Source organism: Siphateles boraxobius, unplaced genomic scaffold (assembly GCF_051911475.1).
Source record: "Siphateles boraxobius isolate OS27281-9 unplaced genomic scaffold, OSU_SipBor_1 8, whole genome shotgun sequence".
Lineage (NCBI taxonomy): Eukaryota > Metazoa > Chordata > Actinopteri > Cypriniformes > Leuciscidae > Siphateles > Siphateles boraxobius.
Genome location: NW_027509208.1, coordinates 25,879,253 through 25,899,056, shown reverse-complemented (window position 1 = coordinate 25,899,056; position 19,804 = coordinate 25,879,253). Strand labels below are relative to the sequence as shown.

Genomic DNA, 19,804 nt, shown 5'->3' with positions numbered 1-19,804 from the left:
TAATTAATGTCTTTCTGCGGTAGAAACAATATGGAGCCCCTAAAGAGACATTAAAAAATTAGATGGGAGGGAAAATATCTCGTAAATAGTAAATGTTTTATGCGATATTCCAATTTTTCGCATAAATTAAACTTGCAGCTTTGGATGGAAACAGTGTCTTTAAAAGATCTAAATATAGGATTTTTTTAATTGTTCTTGATGTTGTTTTAAAAAAAACTGTCTTTTACTGTAATACCATGAAACAAGTACTTGTCCTGAAAATTGGAAGTAGTGCTGTAAAACCTATTTTATAGAAATGTAAATTAAAAAATAAATGATTTAAATTATATGTGTTATATTTGAAAATAATTTTTATAGAAAGAAAAACTTTGACCTGACTGACCTTGCAAATTTATGCTGACTCAGAGCCAGAACCTTCCCTCTGACCTCTGCCACTATCTTGCTCTTGTCCTCTGGACGCCCATGCTCCAAAACATGCTGGATCACATAGTTACCGTACTGATCCTGTAGGTGAAGACAGGCACAGGAGAGTGGAAAGGAGAGATAAAGAACATGTATAATATTACCATAACACTTCATAAATAAATAACCCTAAGACAGAACAAGAAATGCACAACTAATACAACAAGGTTGGGCTTTAACCACATCCTTACAATAAAACAACTGACCTCATTTCAATAATAGGCCATTGATGAAATAATACTCCCACTTTATCAAAGCAATGATTTACCCTAATAATTGCCAGTTGGCAAATAACCCTATAAGAAACCACACAGCACCCACTCAAATACACACACCAACATTTAACTGGAAGGTGACATAAAAGTGCAAGTCAATGTCAATGGCTCAATCAAGGTGTTGCAATTGGTTTAAACCCGCGGTCTTTCCTAACTCTAGAGTAATCCCTCAAATTGGAAGGAGTGCTCAATACTTTGTTTTGGTTTGGTTTATTTGCACAAGATTAGTTCAACTATTAAGGATGCACACTACAAATCAAAGTTGTTGGTCTGAGGTTCTCTGAGTGGAGCAGAAAGATAAAATCATTGAAGTGCCAGAAACACTGAATTTCTGAGATTAACAAAGCAAAAAAGTTTAATTCATACATAGAGAGAAAAATAGACCTTACTAAGAGAAATGTCCCTATTTAGTTTGACAAAAACAAACAAGGCTGTGAGGGTTAGATGTACAACGAATATGTTAGGACTCAAGCACGGCTGGATGGCCCTGGGCCAACTGATAGGACTGTCACTGCCCCTACTAAGTTACTGCTATGTTGTCTCTTTCTTACAAACATGTGCCTTAAAACCTAAGAATTTGGTTTTGGTTGATTGAACAGCATGTTGACACATTCATTCATTCATGATATCTAGGTGAGATATTTGATCTGTCATTGATCAGGACAAACATCATCAATTGCTCAAGCAATGGCATGAGTTTTGGGTGGGACTGTGTCAGGCTGCTCTCTGTCAATTACAGCGATGAACTGTAGCCAATCACAAGCATGTCTGTTCATCAAACTCTCTGAATCTTTGTGAATCCTTTCATTAGAACCAACAAAGGCCAGACATGATATAAATAAGAGCTTTTATATAGCGCTTATTTTTATAGCTGTTATTTCTGCAAATGTGAACTCAGTCAGTGAGCTTGTGCTGAACTTGTAATCGAAGTGAGTGACAGCTTCACTGACTAAAAAGGATCCACTTTTGCTCACTTTCTGTATATAACCCCTTCACAATGGCTATAAGGACCAATAGTTATGTACACAGAGCAAAAGAAGTGAATTCGCTAAATTATCGTTCCATTAAACACTCCCCAAAGTGTGATGACTGACATAGTAATAACCATATATGATGACAAAAAGGATCAGATGTGTCACAATATATGTGCATTATGTCTTGCAGTGTACACAAAGACTGATAATAGACCTGCCACAGCAAGATTGACGAAAATTAGTGCTGGCTGAGTATAGGGCATTTCATACTGCGTTTAACCCCAAGTTATCATCGTTCTAAACAGCGCTTTTAACCCCGGGTAAAGGAGCGTTTTGTAATTTAGAAGAGAAAAGGTTATGTTTAGTAGCTTTAATAAGCCTCTATTAGTTTAATAAAATAATTAAATGGTAAAAAACAAAAAAATCATATTAAAAAAGTTTTCCCCCTATGGTATCGAAATTGTTATTGGTAACAAAGTATCATAAAATTTTACTAGTATTAGTACAGAGTCAGACTATTAAAATGTTGGTATCATAACACCACTATATACTTCTATATCTCACAGCCTTGTTCGTGTCTAACAAATAGGTATTTGTATTGAATAAGGCCTAAATAGTATCAGGATTGGATTTTAGGGAGACAGGGCAGGTGACAGCCAGGAAGGAAAAAAGTTGTGTAAGGAAAAGTGTGAGTGAATGGAACCCTGCAGAGCAAAAAGCAACTGGAGAAGAAGCATCTAGGTGTTAGACACAGGCTGGTTAGGAAGTAGACGAGGATATGCCAGGACGTTCTTGTGAGTGGGAGGAAGGCGCGTGACTCTGACCTTGAACAGTGCATCGCTGGACACTGTATAAAATGTTTTGGGGGTCATCTCCAATGAAACTCCTTGATACTTCTAGATAAAATAAGTGAGGGGAGCAAGGGGTGGGTAATGTTTTGCATCATCAAAATCCATCAGCACATCTAACTGGACATAAGAACATCCTTCATAGCAACTGAATGCTACATCAAAGTTAAAAGTATAAAATGAACAAACAGGTCATGCAGAAAAATGTCATGCAATCGCGTCCGTCCACCTTACCCCAAAAAGTGCTACAAGTGTTCTTCTCATTGCATGGCCTCCTTTCAAATCACAATACTGGACATTTAAAAAAGGTCTTTGAGTTGATGTCCCTCATCGATTTCTCAATAGGAAAATAGAACTGTAATTTTGCAGGAACTATAAAAGAGTTATGTTAGCTTAACAACATGCTGACATCAGACTGCACTGGAATCAACTGAGCATTAGTTGAGTCTCATATATTGGAGTAAGTATTGTTGTCCATTTCTAATCAGTCACAGGTTAGGATGCAGCCTTAGGGGCCATTCACACAGAATGTTTTTGTGTTGAAAATGCAAGACACAGGGCAGTGGAATGAAGTAAACAAGGTCTAAAAGATATTTTTTTTTAAGTTTAACTTTTAACATGAGAGCAATGTTTTTAGAATGCTGGGTGGTCTTGCATTACATTCTGCCAAAGGTGCTATATGCAAGCGCAACAGTCAAACAAGTCTGTCTATCATCTGTTTACAAAGAAAAGCTATGGAAAAGAAGCACAATGGAATGCAAAAACATGTTCTGTGTAAACAGCCCTTTGGAAGACAGCAGCCAATGTAGGTTAATGACTTCAATTTTGCCATTTTCTACTAGAATAATTTTTTTGAATCATTAAAAAAGGCCATACAATAAGAACCTAACTGCAGTAAGAGTGGTACACATCAAGAGTTTCCTTTTTGGATGACAGGTTGGTGAAGTCATACCTGTCCCAGCTGCTCAGAGTGCTGGTGGAGTTCTTCCAGGATGGGCAGGGTCTGCTCCTGGGTACAGTGCTCCAGGATACGCTGGATCACCCGACAGCCATACGGATGAGTGGACAAAACAAACACCTACACACCAAAAAAGGACATAAAACACTGACACACATCCTGTTGCATCCCTGGGTCAATAAAAGAAGATTATAACATAGATCACATCTGCAACAAAATTTGTGATTTCCTTAACTACCAACATCTAGGGTTGGTGAAAAATCTTTTGGCATAATATGAGAATTTCCTTGAGAATTTTATTTGGGATTTTACATCAAACTAAAAATACATAAATGTAAACAACTAGCTAGAACCTTACGTAGAGCTAAATTCATCCTAAATTAATCCTCATCTTTACTTATTTAGGACACTCTGGATTTAGTCACTGCATTTTTGCATTAGTCTGTGCCTTAAAAACTCATCTGACTAACTAGGAGTTAGATAAGGGATAATCAGTCTTATTCTTACATTCTCAAATTAGAGAGTAATCTATTTTTAAGTCAGTTATGCAACTAACTTAAAGTTATGTCTTAAAAAATTAGATGACTAACCTTTAAAACTAGTAGTACTAGTATTAATACTAGAAGTAGTAGTTTAAGCAACAGGCTACATGTGTATATAACAGAGGAGTCCTGCCTAATGATATATTATAAAGCCAGAAAATATATTTACAATGGTATAAACGTTATAGAAAAATCTCAGCTATTTTCCTTCTTTTAATTTAATTAGCACGTTCTTAAGAGACCACACTAGACTACAAAGGTTCTTAAAGGAATTTAATAGACATGCAATAATATTCATCTATATTTGGTCTACCACAACCATGTGTGTAAATCCCGTTTCTAGGCTTTATAACAAGCATGAGTGTCTGTGGAGATACCTGGCCCTGGAAGGCATCAATGATGAACTGAAGAGCTTGCGGTTGTACACACTCAATACATTTCTGCACCACATGATTTCCGTTCTGATCCTTCACACACTTCAGGACATGGCCATCCAACTCCCGTACGATGTCACTCTGACACAAGAAAAAGAAAAAAATCGGAGAACTACCACCATTTCTAATCATCAAGATCATTGTCAATACAAGATCTTAACCAAAAATTGATGCAGCTCTTGATTGAAATAACATCCCAACATTTATTTCTATTAATAGGTGCATATATGAAGGTAAAATTATGACAAAGAATCGCATGTGCAGGGTAAGATTTGTGAAAGTGTACATAAGATTGCAAGTGTAAAATAAATTTGCATGCGCAAGAGAAGATCTGTAAAGGTGTAAATCGCCCTTCAAGTGTAAGAAAAAATATTTGCAGCATTTAACTGTTATTCGTAAGTGTAATTCATGTATTTTGAAGCTGCAGCTTCATGCTAACGCAAAATAAATGGAATCTGTATTCTTCAGACTTTCATTTTTCCGCGCTTACACTTTTGGCCAAAGGCACTGCAAGCCTGTGAACAGCAATTTACAAGCGAAAACAACAGAGTCATGTACTGAAAAACAGATGAATTGCGTAAAATCAAACTTTGTGTAAAAAAAGAAACTGTTGCAAATGTCTAAAAGACTTGTTGTGTGCATGGAGTAAAAAAGTTCCCCAAATTACCCGATTTGTAGAGTTGCGTCTTTCTTTTGCCTGCGCTTCCAGTTCTATTACGAGAGGTTCTCTCGTATTGCGTAAGCTAGCTTACGCTACGGGTAAAGTCATCTTTGCTCGAGATATTGAAGCCAAAAATTATCCTTAATTTTGCATTTATTGTCAACGCGGTGCAGCAGCCAGCAGACCTAGAGCAGGCCATCTTGCGTGCTCATTGGCTGCCGTGCAGCAACTGCTACAGCCTACCACTGAGCCTCGCGCGTGATGTCGCGGCCTCTACACGTCATAGCCCGCCAAGATGCGTATAAAAGCCAGGCTCATAAGCTGCGTCACTGATTTCATCATCTTCAGCGAAGCTCTGCGCATCGCTGGACTTGAGAAGCCTTTTTCCGCCGTCGAAACTAGCGACCAGCACACAGAGGAAAAGCTGGCTGTCTTCGCCACCTTCAGCCTTCCGTGCCTGCTACGCCATCCGGCGCCGAGTATCGTTTTGTGCTTGCTAGTGAAGTGTTCGCCGCTACGACACTCACTCTCTAAAAGAGCAGAGCGTTTTTATTAAAATGCCTTGCTTTTCCTGCGGCTCGTGCAGAGCCCCGCTCAGCGCCGGAGACCGCCATGTTATTTGCGCTCTCTGCCTTGGCCCAGTCCAAGCAGCCCTCGCCCTGGATTCGGGCGGCTGCATGCATTGTGAAGCGCTTCCGCTGTCGACCCTGCGGGCTCGACTCGAAGCCTTCACCCTGGACGCTGTCACTCCACCCTCTGGACCGCGCAAGAAGCGCCGTGCTAAGAGGATGCCGGAGCCTGAGGCCACAGTGAAGAGCTCGCCGGATGGCATCCCGCGAACCTCACTCTCTCCTTCTCCGCCCCTCCAGGACGTGCAGCTACCGGCTTCGGCCCTCACTGCCGCTGCCTCAGGGGACGAAGCTGAAGGAGTGGACCCAGGAGACAGCTGTTCCATCCTGGCATCAGACAGCGAGGAATGGTCGAGTTCGCATCACTCCGCCGCCTCCTCGATCCAGGAGTCCAGCAGGACTCGGGCTGGCGTGCACACGCTCTAAGGCCGTCGACCAACTCGGCTTGGATTGGTCAACGCCGAAGGAGCCCGCGCCCAATAGGCTCGACGGCTTCTTTCTTCACAGCCGCCGCCCCCCGCCCGCTTCCAGAGCTGCACAATTTCTGCCAGAGCTTTATGCCGAGCTGTCGAAGCCGTGGAACGCAGCATTCTCCGCGAGGCTCCACTCACGTCTCCTCGGCACTCTCCCGAGTGGACGGCACCGTCAAGAAGGGGTACACAGCTATCCCCCTGTGGAAGAGGCGGTCGCAGCGTACCTTTGCCTGCCCTCTGCGAGATGGCGCTAAAAGTCTGCCCTCCTGTCTAAAGCCTGCAGGACCACCTCAGCCCTTGTCGGCCACGCGTTCACCGCAGCTGGACAAACATTTTCCGCCCTGCACTCGATGGCTGTGCTGCAGATCCTCCAAGCTGCTCTTCTCCGCGAATGGGACTAGAGAAGCAAGGACCCAGCCGCCATCACGGATTTAAGGAGCGCGACGGATCTCTCCCTTCGTGCGACCAAATCCGCGGCTCAGGCAATGGGCAGATGCATGGCCTTGCTCACAGTCACAGAGAGGCACCTCTGGTTGACACTTGCGGATATGAGGGAGTCAGAGCGCTCCCCTACCGGTCTCTTACGCCCAGCGGTTAACGGGATCGTCGACCGCTTCTCCGAGGTGCAGAAGACCACGCAGGCCATTAACCTTTTCCTGCCTTCCTGCAGCCGCCCTCCTAGCAACACCAGGGAGGAAGAGACTGCTAGGTCTCGCCGCGGCCGGACCACCATCAAAATATCTCGTCCTGTCTGTCCCCTCAGAAAAGGCTGCTACAAACGTTTATGTAGCAGCCAACGAGTCGGCAACACAGCCCGCTCGCCTGCATACAAACGCCGTTTTCATGGCGACCCAGTGAGATCTCAGAAAGCGTATAATTTCTGGTTATCCGGCTCACGCCGACGGTGTTCTAAGTGTAAAAAAGGGGCCCACAAATCAGTGCTCACCCCTACACATAAACACGATGCCCCACGTGTCTCACACACTCACAGAGCCCACTCGCATAAAGCTGGCAAATGCCGCTCGAGTGATAGATGTAGAGAATGTGCCCACAAATCTGTGCTCACACCTACTCGCTGGCTGCTCTGAAAGTGAAAGCGGATGTAGCGCATCTACTCCACGCGGAAATACCCAGACAGCTGTGCAAAGGGGCCATCGAAACAGTACCACCTCCTCTGAGCGAGTCAGGCTTTTACAGCCGCTATTTTCTCGTACCCAAGAAGGACGGAGCTCTAAGACCTATCTTAGATCTATTAGAGATAGATCTTAGATCTTAGAGATATTTGAACAAAGCTCTCATGAGACGGCCGTTCAAAATGCTCACGACCAGACAAATCCTCACGCAAATTTGCCCAAGGGACTGGTTTATCTCTCTCGATCTGAAATATGCATACCTTCAGAACCCGATAGTCCCTTGTCACAGGCCATTCTTGAGATTCACCTTCGATAGTCGGGCATATCAATACACCGTCCTCCCGTTCGGCCTGTCTTTGGCACCCCGTACATTTCCGTAGTGCATGGATGCGGCTCTCGCCCCCTTGAGACTATAAGGGCTGTGAATTCTGAACTATTTGGAACGATTGGCTGATCTTAGCACAGTCAGAGATAGAACGGTTATCTCACAGAACAGTGCTTCTCAGCCATCTGGAAAGCCTGGGCCTCACGGTCAACTGGACCAAGCCAGTCAGTTTCCTTGCTAGGAATAGAACTGGACTCTGTGGCAATGACGGCCTGCATATCGACACAGCGCGTGCTCTGTGTTCGACACCTGGCCGCGTCTTTCCAGGAAGGCAACATCACATCTCTGAAGACATTCCAGAGGATGATAGGCTGTATGGCATCAGCTGCGGCTGTGCTTCAGCTGGGCTTGCTGCGGATGCGCCCGCTACAACGCTGGCTGAACGCCCAAGTGCCTGACCAGGCTTGGGTTTCAGGCTACAGACGAATTAGAGTGACTCAGAGCTGCGTTTTGGCTCTGCAGCCCTAGTTAGCGGCCGACTGGTACCAGCGGGGAGTGACAATGGGGGCTGTCTCACACCGAACGGTCATCTCAACGGACACCTCCAACTTAGGTTGGGGCGCCGTCTTCGAGGGCAGACCGGTCTTTGGCCTGTGGTCAGACCAAGAGAGACGCTTCCACATAAACTGTCTGGAAATGATAGCGGTCGAGAACGCGCTCAAGTGCTTCCTCCCGTTCATACAGGACCACCATGTGCTAGTCCGCTCGGACAACATGTCTGTGGTGTCCTACATAACGGGCGGTGTCAGATCCAGAAGCCTCTGCCATCTGACAGAACGCCTCCTTGTATGGTCTCAGTACCCTCTGCATGCCAGGCCACTTGAACGACGGTCCAGACAAACTGTCCAGGAACTACGTTCCCCAAGGGGAATGGTCCCTGCACCCCCAGACAGTCCAGTTACTGTGGCGCCAAATCTGGCCAAGCCTCCCACTTTATGCTTTCCCTCTGGTCTCTCTGTTACCACAGGAAATCAAGAGGATCAGGAAAATGCACCACTCTGTGCTCCTTATAGCCCCGCGCAGGGAGAATCAAACCTGGTTCAAGGAGCTGATGCGGATGTCTCACACAGCCCCTTGGCCGATTCCGGTGAGCAGAGATCTCCTCTCTCAAGCACGCGGCTCAATCTGGCATCCCCATCCAGAGCGCTGGTCTCTGCACGTATGGTTAATCAACGGATACCCGTTGTCCTGCCAGAAGGAGTGATGAACACGATTACGCAATCCAGAGCTCCCTCTACGAGGCGGCTTTACGCGTCTAAATAGTCGGGTTTCTCCAAATGGTGTGCTGATAGAGATCTAGACCCACGAACGTGTGGGGTCCCGGGGTTGCTTGGCTTCCTTCAAGAGCTGTTGAATAAGGGCAGGTCCCCATCCACGCTTAAAGTTTATGTGGCGGCCGTTGCAGCGTTCGCCGAGTCGACGCGCAGTCAGTCAGTAGGAAGAAACAAGCTCTTCATCCGCTTCCTTAGAGGAGCCAGTCGGATGAATCCCCCGCGACCCCCGTCGGTTCCCATATGGGATCTTTCATTGGTCCTGGAGGCCCTGAAAGCTTTCCCCTTTGAACCGATGGACTCAGTGGACCTAAAGTAGCTCTCGCTCAAAACCGTTTTCCTGACAGCTCTGTCGTCAGTTAAACGTGTGGGGGATTTACACAATCTGTTAGCGCTGCGTGTCTTGAGTTCGGGCCAAATGACTCTAAAGTCATCCTTAAGCCAAGAAATGGTTATGTCCCTAAAGTGTTGGGCACCCCCTTCAGAGAGCAGGTCATTTCTCTTTCGGCTATGCCAGCATGCGATAGTGAGGGTGAAGTTAATCTCTTCTGCCCCGTCAGGGCGCTGAGGGCTTACATTACGCGCTCCGCCTCTTTCAGGCGTTCGGAACAGCTCTTTGTCTCGTTTGGTGGGCGCACCAAGGGTCTTGGCCTTGGAACAAAGCCTGTCCAGATGGATAGTGGAAGCTATCGCATCCGCTTATAAGTCTAAAGGTCTGGAATGACCCTTGGGCATCAGGGCGCATTCCACCAGAGGCATGGCCTCGTCATGGGCTTGGTCCAGCGGAATTTCCATTCAAGACATTTGTGAGGCGGCAGGCTAGGCCTCTCCGTCCACATTTGTTAGGTGTTTATAACCTGGAAGTTCCCGCCTTGCAGGCTAGACTTCTGTCAGTGTGAGCGGGGTGTATATTCTGCCCAGATTATCATGCGCAGACTACTCTCACGCGACGTTAGCTCTCCTGGTTGAGCTGCACTATATGGTGAATAGTTATATGGACCGGCTATGCCGCTCTGTATACCCTGTATGTGCTTATAACATGTGCTGGCCCGCATTGCTGGCCACCTGTTTCCCACTTATCTATGTTCCCCGGGAATCCCTGGGAATCATGAAGTGGAGGCTGGGCGCGCACGGCGTTGACAATGGGTTCCCGTAGCGTAAGCTAGGTTACGCAATACGAGAGAACCTCTCGTAAGAGAACGTACTTGGTTACTTACGTAACCTCGGTTCTCTCTAGAAGAGGGACCGAGTATTGTTGGCTCAGAAATGTTCTCATTGCCAAAATGGTACTTTTAATGCACACATACATGTTAAATTAATTAATTAATAAATAAAGAAAGAAAGAAAGAAATCATGATTTCTAAATAGGCTGTGCAACATTAGGCTGACTATATGAGCCAAAAACTGAATTTCGAGCTGGTTTGTTAAGAAAGAAAATTCCTGTGTATTCAGTGTATGTATCCTGCTCATCATCATCATCCTCTTCATCAGGCCATATCAGTTTGTAATCTTGATGCTTAATTTAGGCCTAGTATCTGCACTGCTGCATGCATAATTTCACCTGTCTACTGATCGGGGGGGATTCCAGAAATAATATTATTATTTTACTAAAATGAGTTAATATTTTTTCCCTTTAACATGTATTTTAAGAGCATCTCTAAATTATGCACCATTTATCACCTGCAATGCCATCATCACTAGATGGCTGTATAGCCCTATATATAAACTGATATTTTTTTCTTACACTTCAAGGGCGATATACACCTTTACAAATCTTCTCTTGCGCATGCAAATTTATTTTACGCTTGCAATCTTATGTACTGTAACGGCTCGTCTAGTATTGACACCTAGAATAAAAGCCACAAGATTTATATTAGGGAGAGAACCACCGGCTAAGCTCTGTGTTAGTCTAAATACTCAGTAAGACGAGAAATTGATGCAAAAGTGAGTATTATTCACAAATGAAAGAGGTAAAGAACACATACGACCATCAATACATGATAGAAAATCACACATATAAAAACCCAAGTCAAAGCATTTCAATATAGAAGAAAACAAAGTCACACATCAACAACACTATTTAGAAAAGCAGTGCAAAAGTTCTTATTTGGGTAGGCCGACATGACAAAGTCCTTTCTGCTGTATTTAAGTGCACAAAAGTCTGGAAACGAAATGGCTGGAATCAGTCCGATATAATCCATCATAATCCATGCGAGCAACTAGACTTTTCTCCTTGTACACCGACCCAGAGGATAACGAGGAGAATAGAAGTAAGGTGTCCTGGGGTTAAACAGTCCTTTTGATGAACAATCCTCCTGGATATTATCTGTAAGGACTAAAGAGTCCTATTTGACTGAGCAGAAAATCCCATAGATTCCCAGTCTGGACTCTAAGAGTGGCACGCAGACACCATGCTGTTAGTCCCTAAACAACTCTCACTCCTTCTATCATTGACTTGCTGAAATCCCAGATCAATAAGCACACTACCTCCCCCTAGTGTCAGGTAGTAGCCTTGCATACCAAAGGGCAACTAATGTGACAGGTCAAGACTGTTACAGTACTCTGACAAATCTTACCCTGTGCATGCGATTATTTGTCATAATTTTGCCTTCATATGCACACATTTTGATACAGATGCATACAGATGCTCAGAGTGAGTTTGAAAAACTTGTGACGTAAATTATGTTATATACCCTCACCTAAAGGATTATTAGGAACACCTGTTCAATTTCTCATTAATACAATTATCTAATCAACCAATCACATGGCAGTTGCTTCAATGCATTTAGGGGTGTGGTCCTAGTCAAGACAATCTCCTGAACTCCAAACTGAATGTCAGAATGGGAAAGAAAGGTGATAAGCAATTTTGAGCGTGGCATGGTTGTTGGTGCCGGACGGGCCGGTCTGAGTATTTCACAATCTGCTCAGTTACTGGGATTTTCACGCAAAACCATTTCTAGGGTTTACAAAGAATGGTGTGAAAAGGGAAAAATATCCAGTATGCGGCAGTCCTGTGGGCGAAAATGCCTTGTTGATGCTAGAGGTCAGAGGAGAATGGGCAGACTGATTCAAGCTGATAGAAGAGCAACTTTGACTGAAATAACCACTCGTTACAACCGAGGTATGCAGCAAAGCATTTGTGAAGCCACAACACGCACAACCATGAGGCGGATGGGCTACAACAGCAGAAGACCCCACCGGGTACCACTCACCTCCACTACAAATAGGAAAAAGTAGGGATGGCCCGATACCGATACTGGCATCGGGTCGATACTGTCCTCATATACTCGTACTCATAAAAATTCGCCGATACCACGCCCCGATACCACGTACATTTTGCGAAACGAAACTGGCCGCCACGAGTGCTTTGTCGAGGTGAACTGAGGCATAGGGACGTGCACTCCCAACGCAAAAGAGTGCGGCTCGGCACTAGATCTGATGGCCGAGCGCGGGCGCGGGCGGTAATGCACTCACTCTGTGTGTGCGGGTTCCGGGAGAATAAAACGATTCGCGGGACTCCCGCAAACTAGAAATATCTATGAATACAACATATTAAAACTAATAGATTTTCATTCATCTGTTGCAGAAAAGCAAGAAGAACAACTAAAACAAAATAGAAACGATTTACAGGGCAGAGTTTCTATTCATGTTTGCAGCGTTGAGCGATGTAGCCAATCACAGACATGTGTGTTGATTTCTTGAACGCAATGGCTAATCAGAAGCATTTAAGATAGACTCCCCTCACTGCTCAAAACTTTTTTGTTCAGTGCTGAATTCTGTATGCTGGCAAATCCTCTAATTATAACAAACAAAGTGTGGATATTATGAAAGATTCATTGTGCAGTCAGCTTCATTGATAATAACAGATGTGTGAGATCGCGATGAACTGTCAGCTTTTTAGGAATTAGACTATTAAGGGAGCGCACTTTGGGCGCATTCAGTCATGTCAGACCATGCACGCAGTAACTGCTTGCTTTTTATGTTAAATTAACAGTGGTTTGTGTGTTAATACATTTATTATTTTACTCATTATTATTTATTTTTAGACTTGTTAAAACAAGCAGAGAAGAAAATAAAAACAGTCTTCTAACCTGTGTTCTAAAATAGTCTTCTGTCTTCTTTTCTGGGAGCCTATAGTTACTTTTGCGGTAGAAATATCGGTACTCGATATCGGCAAGTACACAAATGTAAATACTCGTACTCGTATCGGTTTGAAAAAAAAATGGTATCGGGCCATCCCTAGGAAAAAGAGGCTACAATTTGCAAGAGCTCACCAAAATTGGACAGTTGAAGACTGGAAAAATGTTGCCTGGTCTGATGAGTCTCGATTTCTGTTGAGACATTCAGATGGTAGAGTCAGAATTTGGCGTAAACAGAATGAGAACATGGATCCATCATGCCTTGTTACCACTGTGCAGGCTGGTGGTGGTGGTGTAATGGTGTGGGGGATATTTTCTTGGCACACTTTAGGCCCCTTATGGCTCGTTTCCACTGAGCAGTACGGTACGGTACAGTACGGTTCGGGTCGGGTCAGTAAACCATGATCCAGCTAGCGTTTCCACCGCCAACTGTACCCTACTTGATAGGCGTGGTGTTTGCCGGAAAGAAGCGATCAACGTCATTTTCGCGCGAAGAAGAAAGCGGCAAAATGAACACCAATGGATGGCATACAGCAGATCTTGTCCTTGCTTCTCGGCATGTTTGTCACAAGAAGACAAGCGCCGACATTAGGCATTTCTCAATACCAAGTATGTAAAGTTCTCAGCAGAAGGACTCCCGAGGACGCGAGTCCGGTAATTCTCCAAATGGAACAGCGCGTTCTTGAAAGCGTCACTCAGCTCGCTCTGCATGTACATTTTAGGCAACAATAAAACGAAATATGTTATAAAACACCACTCTGCCTCTTTTCGTTTTCATTTAAATAAATCTTAAACATTATAGGCACACAAATGTGGTTCAGGCAATGTATAGACCTGATTATATACATGTTTAACGTTAGCCTATTTATAACAAAACGAAATATAAAACACAACCCTGCATCTTTTCGTTTAAATTTAAAAAAATATTAAACATATTCCAGGCAATATGTGCATTTGTACAAATGTTGCAATAAACATTACAGTGATAATCTTGTAATAAAAAAATGACAAAACTCAACCCTATCTCTTTTTGTTAAATTTCAGTTCTATCAATAATAGCCATTATAAAAGTATAAGTAAAAGGTAACGTTACAAGAAGCTATAAAAATAAGAAATAAAGCAAACAATTCAGTCAAATATACAAATTCAGCGCTAGTCTAACGTTAACTTTACAACGGAAAAGTTATAGCCTAAATATATGAAACTTCACTTAGCCCTCAGCCAAAACGATTGGCCAGGGAACGAATTATCGATTCCAGAGACCAAAGATCACCCGTTAGATATACACAAGACGAATTACCACTACAGAGTCAGCGGCAAACGTCAGAACGACTAGCCGAGGAAAGGCTGTTCCAGGTGGGGAACATGAGCGCAGAGCGCCCGGTGATCGCCTGGAATGGATCAAATTATCATAAATCATTATAAATAAACCGCAAATTTGAGCTTTAAACAACTACATTCTCGCCTCAAAAACTCTTAAAACTACATTTCGTGAAAGAATAACCGTAGTATTATATTCCAACTGTATATTAAAAAATGGCGCTTCTTATGTTGCCATTCCCCTTGTAGCTTGCGCAAGTGACGATACTCTGTCAACCAATCAGCGTTCTGCAGTGAGTCTAGCTCCACCCTTTAGTACCGTACCACTGTGCTAGGTACCCCAACGGAAGGGTACCCAAAAAGTGGTACGCTACGGTTCGGCTTTTTGGTACCATTCACAACTTTTGACAGTGGAAACGCAAATAATTGCGTACCGTACCGAAATGTACCGTACCGCTCAGTGGAAACGAGCCATTAGTGCCAATTGGGCATCGTTTAAATGCCACGGCCTACCTGAGCATTGTTTCTGACCATGTCCATCCCTTTATGGCCACCATGTACCCATTCTCTGATGGCTACTTCCAGCAGGATAATGCACCATGTCACAAGGCTCGAATCATTTCAAATTGGTTTCTTGAACATGACAATGAGTTCACTGTACTAAAATGGCCCCCAGTCACCAGATCTCAACCCATTAGAGCATCTTTGGGATGTGGTGGAACGGGAGCTTCTTGCCCTGGATGTGCATCCCACAAATCTCCATCAACTGCAAGATGCTATCCTATCAATATGGGCCAACATTTCTAAAGAATGCTTTCAGCACCTTGTTGAATCAATGCCACGTAGAATTAAGGCAGTTCTGAAGGCGAAAGGGGGTAAAACACAGTATTAGTATGGTGTTCCTAATAATCCTTTAGGTGAGTATATATATATATATATTTAATCTTAATTTTAGTTTTAAACATTTATATTACTATTTGTCAGGCTCAAAAAGGCTCTTAAATAATTGGATGTAAATACAGTATTGTTCCGAATATAAGACAACCCTGAATATAAGTAGTCAGAGGGCAAGTGCTAATCCAGGGGTCTCCAACCTTTTTTCATTTGAGAGCTACTTTTTAAAAAAGATAGTGGCCGAGAGCTACTCATGTAGGCTAATACAATACTTAAATCTCTTAAATAATGTCTCATAACTCTCATATTAACAACTAGTTTTTGTAGAACGATATATGTCACCCTTAAATGTCAGAGAAAAGAACAGAATCAGAGATTAATTTTTTTAAAGAAAATTGTACTTTGAATATTATACTGTAAAAACACATAATTATAGTTGATCTTACAGTGCATCTTAACTAGAGATGAAATGGCATGAAAATTTCATGATTATAGTGACCAAATTGATCACGGTTATCACAGAATCCTGTTCAAAAAGTACTAATACTACACAATAAAATCAATTCACCAAGGTTTATGTCGAAAAACAGCAAATAACAAATATAATTAGAATTCATTTGCACTTTTTGTTTACATAAACAAAATAACAACATTAAAAATGATGGTCAGATTTTAAAGGAGTGTCTTGCGACGTGTTATCTACTAACATGTAGCCTACAAGTTAAAATAAAGTTTTGACAAAAAAAAGATTTATAAAAAGCGTGCATATTTCAGCCTTAAAATCATTTTTATAAAAAGAATGAGTCAAAAAAGATAAATTACTGACGTTCACAATGCACATTAGCTTATCTTTCATTATTAATAGTAAAATTCGGTCCGATTTTCCCGTGGCGTGTGTCGTTGCTATGCAACCATGCACTACGCTCTCCACAATGACAAAGAAGTTTTAGTAGCTAATGGATTTTTCATCTCGCTGTGCCTGGAAAAAATGAGCGCGTCGCTTCAATTATGAGCTTCCTACATTTGAAATAACGAACTTGAGCACAATCAGGCCACTGGTAGCTCGCGAGCGACGTGTTGGAGACCCCTGCCATAGACCATTGGCAACCGCAATGCTAGCTCCACAGATGAGGCATACAGCTTTATCTTTAACGTTAGTGAAGAGGAATTCTGTTTCCCACTCCTCGTTAAAATAATAAGTCGTCTTCTTTTTTGCATGACCTGCATCATCAGCCATAATTAATCTTTTTTTCTTTTTTATAGTTCAATTGATCTTATGTATGTACCGTCTGCCCGCGACCGCCTCAACTCACAGAAGTTCCGGTGCGTTTTTTTTTTTTTTTAAACCTCCTCGACGTGCAGATTCTAAATATTTCAAATTATTTTATTATGTTTTAATGGTATATGAAATGTTTTAATGGTATATGAAATGTTACCATTAGTTATTTTCTCATTTTATGCCATCATAAATAATAATAAAAAAAAGCGAAATTAAAGATTACAATTCAGGCTATTTATAGAACGTGCTCGGCAGGCGACTCAGAGACTCCATGCGGGCTACCAGGTGCCCGCGGGCATCATGTTGGAGACCACTGTGCTAATCCATAACGCCGTATGAAAGAAGTCTCTTTGAAGATATTGACAGTTAAAGGGTCATGAAACCCTAAACAAAATTTTCTGAGATTTTAACAGAGGTTTGTTTGTTGAACACCATTGAAGACAATGTTAGCATCTGTTAGTTTTAATAGTAGGCTGAAAATGGTAAAATTTCAGTTTTCCCCCGCTATTTTCGTCTTCCGGGTTTAAAATCTTCATCGCAGGGTGTGACGTGGCAGAGCACAGTGTAGTGCGTAGATGACTCATCGGTCTCTCATAATTATTAATGAGACACTGTCTCTTAATTATTCATGACACCACGTGGATCTTTCCACAGACATGTCAAACTGTAATATCGCGTAGTAAAGGAGAGAGACAATCATGGGACGCAAAATTTTGGTGGTGCAAAAGTCAAAGTGGGTTGAATATATTTCCCCGCAATGCTGCCAGGGCTAGACTCTGGCTCCGGGTGGTTGGTTGGCAATCAACCACGGACACTTCTAATACATGTGCCGCAAACATTTTACCCGAGAGAGCTTAGAGAACTGGAGAATGGTGGACTTTGGCCTTGTCGATGGCCAATGCAAGTTACGTCTTGCGAGTAATGTGGTACCAAGTCTTGAGGACTTTTCTATCCCTTCAGAGGTGAGCTATGTGTGTGTCTAAAATGTAACCCTGGTCATTTTACTTGCCTTTTGTTAAATAAGTGGTCGTTATGAACATTTTAGATATTTCGATAATATATCAATTGGATGCTTAATGCGGCAGACTTGTGAATGTGTAGTGTTGACGTGCGGGCCGGGCGACACCGTGTGGTGCCTGTGCGTGTGTGTACGTGCTTGCGTGCAGGCAGGGCGAGCCTGCAAACTGATTCGGGGTCAGAGAGAGAAGCGGTAGGATGTGCGTTTGGACGAACGACTGAAAACTCAGAAATTATTGTTCATTATTGATCGTACATTGTACAGAGGTCAAAATTAATTATTATTAATTTATAATTATCGTACATCTGGCAACACTGCTGGCTGATGACAGTTCCCCCTCTCCCCTGCCGTGCCACACCCACTCCCTCCCTTCTTCTCACAGCCATCCACGACCATTTAAGTTGCATTTTTCAAACAGATTGTGAGCTAGACTTGAGCTGAAAGAGGGGGGTTTCATGACCCTTTAAGTGCGTCAGTACGTAGCCAAAATAAGAAATGATGGGGCTCGATGGTGGGTAAGTTCAGCTCTGTGGCGATTTTCAGTGCCTTCAGCTGGATGACGGCTCTGGTTATGAGCAGCGGCAGCCCCTCATTTTTTTTCGGCTACGTTCTGACACACTTGCCTGTCAGTTTCTTTAAAGCGGCTGCTTTTGCAATGGTAAGCTTTTCTTTGACTTAGCATTTTTAAGACTTTCTTTTTGGGCTCACCATCTTCTAACGTTTCACTCTGACACACCGTATTTCTTGGCTGCTTAATGACAGTTGTTTGATGACTCCGCTGCGTTTATCAGTCCTGGGGGGGAACACTCGTTTTACATGTATTTGGCACTACCTATTGTTGTGGGTTTCCACGTTTTTTAAGTTCCATCGAACTTTATGGACATGGCAAGTTGGAATTACCAATCACAGGGCTCTTGGAAGAGTTCAAATGCACCAAAGCAGACCTCGTCATGACCCTAACTGATTCTGAGGATGCAGTCATTCGAGCAGCGGCCCCCCAGGTGGTAGCGGGAAGCAAGTGGACTCTATCAGAAGCTGTTCAGAGTGCAAAGTCTCTCCTACAAAAGGGATTTAAACATCTAGTTCTATTAGCTTTACTATTGACATGTAAAAGTCTAGACGTCGAAAATAAGACGAACCCATTTTTTCCAGACGTATTTCCAAGACAAAACATCGTCTTATGTTCGGAACAATACAGTAAGTCAGCTGGCCCTGGTCAATTAGAATGATTATTCTTAAAATTAGCTGCAGATTTTATAACTGCTCCTTTGACATAATTTTAATCTTTTACTTTGTTTAAACGAAATTCCAATTCTGGGCCATTGTTAAAAGGAGGAGATCTCACAAAAATGGCTGATTTCTAAACTTTGCATTCTGTCAAAGGTTTTTGAAACTCTTATTAATAAACAATTGTCGACTTTTTTGAATGAACATGTCTTAAGCATAAAGTAAACAAAAGGCAACTTACAATTACCTGCTGGTCGGAGGAGATGGATTCCAGAGCTTTCTGGATCACACGACAACCGTACATCTGCAGAGCCAGAGGCAACACATGGCCACGGATACGAGTCGCCAGAGCCAGCTTCTGATCTGCACTGCCGAACTGCAGCAGAAAAAAAACAAGAAAGTAGTTACTTTCAAAGACAGAAAAATAACATGTTAAATTTAGATTACATTCACGTTACTTCATTTACAGTTTCAGAAGCATAACTTTTGGTTTGTTTTTATAGATTGAAATTATATATCAAGGCTGTCAACATTAATTGGGATTGGCAGTCACACCCCAAATGTTGGGATTGGCGTCTTATTTTTATTAAAAAAGATAAAATAATTAAATAAATATTATATTCACCCACTATGGCCTACATGGTCTGTTTTTATTTTTTCTATCATATTTTGTTACCTTGTAATGCTACGTTTTTAAAATAGGGAAATTATTTTTGCTGCACTGCTCAGTCACTTGCAAAATAGAAAAAAAATCGTGATATATTTTTGCTATATTGCCCACCCCTAAAAGAGGCTATAACAGAACAGTGTTACAATGCCACGTAAAAAAAATAAAAAAAATACATTTTGGGTGCAAGCACATTATCTGACAGATGTTGTCGA

At 42.7% G+C, this 19,804-nt stretch overlaps 1 protein-coding gene across 6 annotated transcripts in view; it reads right to left on the bottom strand.

The window, feature by feature from the left end:
• The window catches only part of pum2 (pumilio RNA-binding family member 2), a 102,478-nt gene that overhangs the window by 8,786 nt on the left and 73,888 nt on the right, over positions 1 to 19,804 (bottom strand). For 3 of the 6 annotated variants that reach the window (XM_077219987.1, XM_077219990.1, XM_077219985.1), the window contains 5 exons: positions 19,164 to 19,298; positions 4,437 to 4,574; positions 3,512 to 3,637; positions 2,536 to 2,607; positions 383 to 504 (listed from right to left, as the gene is read on the bottom strand). In XM_077219987.1, the coding sequence (XP_077076102.1) occupies positions 383 to 504; positions 2,536 to 2,607; positions 3,512 to 3,637; positions 4,437 to 4,574; positions 19,164 to 19,298 (593 nt within the window). The remainder of the gene's footprint in view (positions 1 to 382; positions 505 to 2,535; positions 2,608 to 3,511; positions 3,638 to 4,436; positions 4,575 to 19,163; positions 19,299 to 19,804) is intronic. The other 3 variants (XM_077219986.1, XM_077219988.1, XM_077219989.1) reach the window with 3 other exon arrangements.